General features: G+C 30.6%; 1 protein-coding gene across 2 annotated transcripts; it reads left to right on the top strand.

The window, feature by feature from the left end:
- The first annotated feature begins 183 nt into the window (after positions 1-183).
- On the top strand, positions 184-4,811 carry LOC102608089 (pre-mRNA-splicing factor SPF27 homolog). Of its 2 annotated transcripts, XM_006490666.4 has the most exons (7): positions 187-540; positions 632-807; positions 2,109-2,192; positions 3,559-3,628; positions 3,721-3,854; positions 3,938-3,991; positions 4,544-4,811. In XM_006490666.4, exons 1-7 carry the CDS (start codon positions 304-306, stop codon positions 4,551-4,553), a joined length of 765 nt encoding a protein of 254 aa, XP_006490729.1. In that variant the 5' UTR covers positions 187-303; the 3' UTR covers positions 4,554-4,811. The 2 variants fall into 2 exon arrangements, with proteins under 2 accessions (XP_024948182.1, XP_006490729.1); XM_025092414.2 differs by lacking the exon at positions 2,109-2,192 and having other exon boundaries at positions 184-540.
- Positions 4,812-8,944: the final 4,133 nt, after the last annotated feature.

The raw sequence follows: 8,944 nt of genomic DNA on the forward strand, positions 1-8,944 counted from the left end.
GTTGGAAAAGCTTACTACTGGATTAAATTTAATAACCAATCACTCATGATGATCGCTGTTGGTAGAATTAGATAAAATAATAATAAACATTCTCAAAGTCAAACTTGTCTACTCAATTTGATATTTCAGCCCAAGCCCATTTTGATAAAACCTTTTATTACGATTGTACCCCGAAGAGAACAAGAAAATTAAAAAACCACCCCGTCCGCTCAAAAACTCAGCAGCTACAAACTCTGAAAGAAAAAGAGGGAAAGGAAACGACAAAAAAGTAAAAAGGCAAAAAAACAACTGTTTAGCTCCTGAATGGCGAGCAGTAGCAATAATAACGGCGACATTCTGATGCTGGAGGCTCCACCGGATGCGGCCAGGCCATGGAACGCTGAAATCATCGACGCGTTGCCGTACATCGACGACGACTATGCCGACCCTAGAGTCAAGGAAGAGGTTGACCGTATGGTCGAGCAAGAGATGCGTCGTAGCTCCAAGAAGCCCTCCGATTTTCTGAAAAATCTTCCCCCTCTCTCCAAGTTCAGATTCGAGGTGAAGTTTCAATTTCATTACCACTCATTTAATTTTAGTTCTTTTTAGCGTTTTATCGCTTTTTTTATAAAAAAAAATTATTGTATGGCAGAATCATCCAATGCTTGCGAAAGAGTATGAGCGTGTGAGAGCCGGGAAGCCTCCTGCGGTGCTTGATACTACACGGTATCAATTGGAAATTCTGCCGGCGAATAAAAGAAATGATGAATCTGCTTGGAAGCAGGCACTTCAGAAAGCTCAGCGCTTATCGCAGCATCAATTGATCAGGTATTGATTCATATAACAATTGTCATACCAGTTATATGTGGATGTGGGCACATGGAATTCTTAAACTAAGCTTGAAATGAACTTAATATTTGATTATTCGTGCAATTTTTTCTTAAATAGGGAAAAGAATGAGCCAAATTAGACTCTTAATAGTTCACTAAAAGCTCAGTCTGCTTACGTCCTTAAGGGTTTGGCAAACTAGTGATAGCTCATACGCACATTGCGTACCCAAGGATATTATTACTTTGAGTTGAGTTATTCTTTCAGTATATTTATGACCAAACTTAAGAATTGTTCTCAAGCTCAATGGAACACAAGCTCTAGTTGAAGTTCTCAATAGCCAAGTATTGCTCGGTGTTGGAACATAAATTTTGCTGCTTATATGCTTGAGATGCTTGCTAATCCCAATCTCTGGAGTGCGGCTTGTAGCTTATATACTTGTATGAACAAGACTTGCCGAAGGTCCTTGCTAGCTCATTTCATCTCTTGATCTAGTCTCCTTTTTTTGCTCATCAAAACATCCTTTTGTAGCAAAATTTTGGCTCTGTGTTGTTAAGGCTAGGGTGCTTTGCTGCTTAGGCTGCTGCAAGGTGGCAAAAGAAATGGAGTTAATTGCAACATTTTGGATTTTATGCATTTGGGCTTGCCAATCTTTCATCAATGGGCCTTTGTTAAAAAATGCTGTTGGAATTTAACCTCAACCAGTTGAGCCGTCTCTTTGTACCTTTGTACAAGTGTGCAAGGAGCATATACATAATAAAAACTCGTTAAAATGATCATTGTCGGACACTTATTGTTATGACTGAATCACACTATGAAATGTCATAAAAAAGAAATCAAGTAGATTTATTATTCGTCTAATATAAAAATAAATGTCATAACTTGATCTATTTGTAAATAATTTGAGGTTCTCATGCAAAATCAAGATCTTTATAGATAAAATGGTTGACTTGTATAGACTTTTATAACATAATTTATTTTAATCTTTTTTTTTAGTCACGATAATAAAATATTGGCTAAGGTATATATTTTATTTCTGGCACTTGGCTTGCTCATTTTCATCCCAACAAGCCCTTATTGTCGAATCGGGTTCTGTTTCTTTGGGATTCACTAGCATTCTTGTTTCTTGGTTTCTCATTTTTGTTATAATTTTTGTTTAATTCTGAATTCAGTAGCTATTTAGGAGTCCCTGAAGCTTTATAATCTTGATTCCTTCTTAGATTCTACTAAGCTTTGAGTCACACTTTTTATTAGTGTATGTTCTGAGTAGTGACATTCTGGTACATAATGTTCAATTATAGGCTGGAAAATTTGGAGTTGATGTCTAAACATGGTCCTGAAGTCTGGAGGCAGCACAATCAACGATTGGAAGCATTACTATTGGGGTTTGTATCAATCTTATTACAGGGAGTTCTTTTTCTTATTTTTGTTATTATTACACTACTATTCATTTTTTCTTTTATTTATTTAAATATTTTTTCCTCTTTTTTTTGTTTTGGGGGGGGGGAAGTGTACTGGGGATTCAGCTACGAATGCTGCGTTAAGTTGGTTGCACCCCGAACATTGCATTATGGTGTACTTCACAGTGTTCAACACGGCGTATTGGTGCTCCAATGCTTTAATTTCATGACCTATGACTAACATTAAACCTTAATTGAAATGGAATCCTATCATTAAGAGTGATAGAAATCGTAGTTGCCTACACCAATCTAAATCATCTGGAGACCAAATAAAGATCTATTAGAATTAGCATCATCTAGAATACCCTAATACAGACTCATCTAAATTGCATTCTGCCCCTTAAACGCTATAGAAATCACTTTCTTTTCGGTTTTCCACCGTGGAATACTAGTGATGCATATGGTAATGGAGCATTTTTCATGGCTGATTATTTTTTGGCCCCTTCATTATCTGTCAATTTTGAGTTTGGCTACATATTTTGGAAGTCTTTTTGTTATCTTTAAGGCCTCTTGGAGAGCTTTTCCCTGTTATTAAGTGGCAACTTATTTCTTTCTGTAAATCTCTTTTTTGTTATTAATATGTTGTGTGCTTGTTACTTAGCAAAAAGTGATGCACCATTTCAGCTTTTGATTGAAGAGTTTTAGAGATTCAGTTAGGTTTGCCAGAGAGCATGTGTCTTAATCGACACCAAACACCCCCCCCCCCCCCCCCCCCCCCCACCACAAAAAAAAAAAAAAATCAATCCACAACAGAATGAGAGGGGAGAGAGAGGTGAGGCCAGTTAGTGGGAGAGAAGATGGGTTACAGAGTGCAGGAGATACCCATGAGAGGACACTAAGGGTGTACTTCAGATGGAGTATTGGTACTGTTCAATTGGAAATGCTGAGAGTTTAAAAAAAAAAATGAAATGGATGTCAGAGTTCTACGTAGAAAACAGTTTTCCACTACGTTGTAATAATAACACATTCATTTCCTTGATTTTAACAATAAAGAACTGTATTTGGATTTTATATCAATGAACCATTTGCTAATGGAACACTAAAATGTTCTTGAAAGCTAAATGTGTGTTATGACTGAAATTGTTCTTAAAAGAAACATGTTGTATAAAATGCCTACCTTGTAACCACGAAATGCTTGTTTCCTTTAGTGGTCTTGAACAATTAGCAAGTTTGTGATTGCGCTGCTGCAGTTAACGCTTTTTGAAATGATACACCTCTTTCTTTATCACTTGCAGTAATAATTTTGCATTTTACCTCGGCTATTGCTTAATCATTTTTCTCCTTTTTTCAGAATGCAGAGATTAGCTCAGGAGCAAAATGAAAAGATTGAAGCTGTAAATCGTGAAAGAAAATATCATCAGGTAATCTATATTTTCAACGTACCGTTCTTTGATGTGATTCATTACTATGCAGTATCTGATCAATGAATATGTTAATTTCTTTGAACAATCAGCAAAATACTGCATATGAGTTGAATGCTTTGTCCACACAATGGAGGGAGCTTTGTGCCAAAAATATAGAAATCCAAGCTGCTTGTGCAAATATTGAAAGTCACATAGAGGAATTGAGGAAAGAAGCTGCTGAGAGGTAATTAGCTTTTGAAAATTTTTCATTGAATAACATATGTTGGACCCTATCAGAGTAATAATTTCTTAATCTTATCCATCCAGTGGCTGGAACTTAGATATTGATATGGAGAAAGGGTTTTTGGCGCAATCAGGACAGTAAGTGGTTTTTTGGCCTGTCAATTATGCAGCATTTAATTTAGACCTGATGCAATGCAGTGGTTCTGTATCCTATTAAGATAACCTTTCCCTTAATATTTTTAGTTATAAATGTTTTCTAAAAACTGATTTTTGGCTCAGATCTTTTTGTTTCTAAGGAACTAGTATTTCATTTTTTGTGTAGCTCTCATGATAAATCTAAAAACAAAGAGAGATTTGCCAATGAGTAAAACTATGTGAGTTTCTTATAAAAAACTAACAATAACATTAACAATGACAATAATAATGATAATAATACAACTATTTTTATTTATTTGTTTGTTTCCTTTCAGAAAACCATTTTTATTTCATATTGGTTTAGCAAAGGCTTAATGCTGATAATCATACTTTTGATGTTAAAGCGGCGGCTGTACAAAGTATAGGATTGACCTTTATCTGCTTGAAATAATATGTTCTCTAAATGTTTACGCTTCCAAAAAAAATTGTCATAATTGTGATTGATCAATAAGTGGAAATTTACAAACTGGTTCTTTGATTATTGGTTGTCGATAGGGTCCACTAGAAGATTTGGCAGCGTTCAACCATGGTGATATGTACAAAGGAGTGGTCTCCATCCCAGTTTTCTTTTAGTGGGTTGCTGCAGGCCCCTTAGATATGAGATTACTCGGTTTTAGTTCTGTTGCAGTTATATGGCAAGAACCTTTCTGAAATTTGAGGAAAAAACTCGATGTGCTTCCTCCACTATCGGTCTACATGGAGAACTCTGATGCAACATAAATCTATCGCACTATAAGAAACATGAGCACTTTTCTTTCTTCAATTTTTTCTTATTGTTATCTTTTTCCTGTTATCAGTCACCGCCCCTTCAGTTTAAGTAGGTCGATTATGCATTTGCTTTTTTCTCCTGATATCACGAAAACTATTCTAAAACGTGTATTATAGATGACGTGGTATTTATCAATTAAAATGATAAATTGGTAATGGGGGGTGGTGCTAGGAAGCCTTTCCCATTCTCCAACTCCTAGTCTTATTTTAGGGTTAGTTTGTAAATGTTATAATTTTTAAAATAATTGTTATTAACTATACTGTAGAAATAATTAACTATAAAGAAAATCAGCTAAATATTTGATAAAATTTATTTTTTAAAAGTACTGTGAGTTTTAAAAAATGGTTGTATGTATTTAGTAAATCTTATTATTAAGCTACTGAAAGAATATAAATAATTGAATTGAACATAATATAAAATAAAATTTATTTATTCATTTATAAACATGATGACTAAATTGGAATAATATAAAATAAAATTTGTTTACACATTTATAAACATGTATATAAAATACTTTTTTGTATATATATAATAACAATTGATAAATAAAATAAATATTTTATAATATTACTTCTATTTTTTTATCTCAAGATAATTGTTAATATTAATAATCTCTCTAATGTCATTGATTTTATTTCCTAATTAAAAAGGAGAATTTTAGATTTTTATAACATATATGAGGATATATATGAAATTATATTAAGTATAAAAGTGATTCTTAAAATCAGATTTTCAAAAGCAACACGTTCTTTACTTTTCAAAGTATGCTGTAGGATGTAGTGATTTTGCCAAAAGTAATTTTTTAAAAAATTTACCAAACACTAAAATTAACATTTAATTTTTTAAAATCACTTTTAAACTTCCTATAAGCAATTTCAAACATGCTCTTAATCTTATATTTTAATAAATTTGATAGGGTGGGGATGAATAATTTTTATGTGAGGACTGATGTTGGCTTCCCACCTCATCTTCATTTTCTTTATATATTTATGAGTAAATTTCAAAATACACCCAATTAAATCAACATGGTACAATTTGTTTCTTCCCTTTTTCAAATTCCCCAAGGAAATTAAGTAAAATAGAAAAATTATTTTTCAATGGCTATTTTAATCATTTTACCCGATATTGATTGAAACTACGAACAAAGTGTATAGTAAATGTCAATCGGGTTCTTCTATGGTGCTGTAAAAAATTTACAGCATCAATAATGTATTAATTGTGAACCATTAGATTTAATTAATGGTGTACAATATTTGTACTAAAAAAATAATTTAAAAATAATAGTAAACAATTTGTTAACCGTTCAAGTGGGTGGAGAATTTTTGTAAAATAATTGTGACCACCCTTAGAGTTTGAAACAATTTCACTTAAATGGCATATTTTATTTAAAATTACTTTTCAACCCTCCTTTAAATTTGTAATATGATAATCTTTGTTAAATAAATCTTCCAAAATCAATTACCATTAAGTATAAAATATAATATCAAGTAGGTTATTTAACACAAAGTCTTATAATAATTTGTATTGTATGAATTTAATTACAAACCATCAATACCTAAACAATAATGATAATAGAAGGCATTTCAATAAACTATTTTATATGTGTTTTATTAATAATACTATATGAGTCACAACAAATGAGAAATATTTTATTCACCAATTATTATTGAAAAATATATATGTCTATATAACTATAGAGTGAGAAATATTTTGATTTAAATTTTTAACAAAAAATTAAACTATTTATTTCATGCAATTCAATGGTGGAGGATATAACATTATGAAATGTTGTTTTGACTTTTAATATCAACCATTAGATTATGATATATTAGTGGCTCAAATATTGTGTCAAAATTTTAAGTTAAAGTATCCCAAACCATATCTTTATAATGGAAATATAAAAACATGCAATGATTTTTTTTCCTCATTTTGTCCATTAAATATTAGTTGACGTGATATTTTATTTATTGTCACTATTAATTATCATAATAAAAGTAATGACTCTTCGTAACATAAAAAATTTATAATTACTATCAAAGAATAACAATAAAATAATCTTTCATGATTCACAAACTAAAGTTAATTAGGAATATGTGTTAGATTTAACTTTTATGAAATTAACAAAGTGACATTTGAAAATAAAATGAAAACAAGCTTGTGAAAGTTAAATTTTATAAGGCTCGGATAATTTTCTACCATGTCAATAAAAAATCTAAAAATATAAATGATTTTCTTTCACTTTTTTTCCCACGTAAATATTATCGAAGGCAATATTTTATTTATTGTCACTATTAACTATCATAACAAAAGTAATGACTCTTCATAACATAAAATTTTATAATTACAATCCAAGGATATCAATAAAATAATCTTTCACGATTCATAAACTAAAACTCATTAGCAATGTATATTCGATTTAACTTTTATGAAATTGACAAAGTGATATTTGAAAATAAAATGAAAATATATAAGCTTATAAAATTTAAAACTCCCACCATGTAAGGATATTAACTGTAAGATAAATATAAAGTACAGAAAATAAGTATGTTAAATGCATGTTAAAAATGATACATACTTCATGATCAATTATACAATGGCCCTTAATATTATATAAAATAATGAGTATTTTAATATACGATATTAAATTTTATTAAAACATGTGTGATCAAGTAATTTTTATGTTACAAGCAATCTCAACAATGAGTTTATTGATGTAACTATGACATTTACTTAACTATATGTACTTAGTTGTGTTATTTATTAGTGTTATATCATATATAAATTTTGCAATTGCAACTTATTTATTTGATTTGTGTTAAATAACCTACCATTATATTTTATACTTAATGGTAACAGATTTTGGAAGATTTATTTAAAAAAGATTATCACATTTCAAATTTAAAGGGGGATTGAAAAATAATTTTAAATAAAATATGTTATTTAAGTGAAATTGTTTCAAACTCTAAGGGTGGTCAGAGTTATTTTACAAACTTCTCCACCCCTTACACGTTTGTTAACCGTTTACCATTATTTTTTATTTTTATTTTTAACTACAAATATTGTGTACCATTGATTAAATCCAATAGTGCACAATTAAAAATATTATTGATGCAGTAAAAAAATTACAGCATCATAGAGGAACCCATGTCAAAATCACAGTTCATTTTTAATCCATCATTTGCATCATAATTAGAATTCCACGTGGTATCCAATTGGCAATTAAAGCATGCCAAGGCAATTCAAGAATTTTGGGGCAAGATTAAGAGGATGTTTGGGATTGCTTTAAATGGTCATATAATCACTTATTTAATAATTTAGTACCCTAAATATGTTTAATAAACTCATATTAAAAGTGATTATTAAAAAATCTGATTGTCAAATAATTTATTTTTGAGCTAATTCTTCAAAGTTTGTGGGAGTTGCTTCTTAAAATAGATTTTTTTAAGAATACCATTTTGTAATGTACAATACCAATAATATCCTCATTTTAATAGTACAGTTCCAAATGTACCCCTGTATTGAAATAAAGTAATTTTTTAATATATAAAAAAACTTATCAATTAATTTTTGTCTCAATTAACATTTTCTTTTTTCATCTTTGAGATTAAGGGTTAAGTCTTTCCATATGGTCGCACGAGTGTAATTTCTCATTTGGGAGTATGTTTTTCCATTATTCTTTAAAAAAGATTTCTAGATTGACGTTAAATGGACTATAGCTAGATAAGTTTTATCGGTTTTCTAATGGTAATATTAGTAACTATTAATTAGAAGAGATCTCCTTTTTTTTTTTAATGGCCCAAGCCCTTAATTTGCCAACCTTAATTGAGATTTGAGTCTGAAAAGTGAGGGGGTAGAGGTACTTGTAGTAGGGATGTCAATTTTTCTTGATGACATGGATCCCATCCCGTTTGGGACGAGATTGAGATATATTTTTGTCCCACAAAAAAATATAAGGATGGGAGTGAGACATTTTTTTTATCCTACTTGCATATGTGAGACGGGGCTGGGATTGGTAAATCTCATCCCATCCCGTCCCATTGTCAACCCTAACTTGTAGGGACTAAAGCGCACAAGTGTAGAAATTTCTAGGTTATTTACAAGTTGTAGAGAATTTTAGAATTTAAGCC

The sequence above is a fragment of the Citrus sinensis genome, chromosome 1 (genome assembly GCF_022201045.2).
Source record: "Citrus sinensis cultivar Valencia sweet orange chromosome 1, DVS_A1.0, whole genome shotgun sequence".
In the NCBI taxonomy this organism is placed as follows: Eukaryota; Viridiplantae; Streptophyta; class Magnoliopsida; order Sapindales; family Rutaceae; genus Citrus; species Citrus sinensis.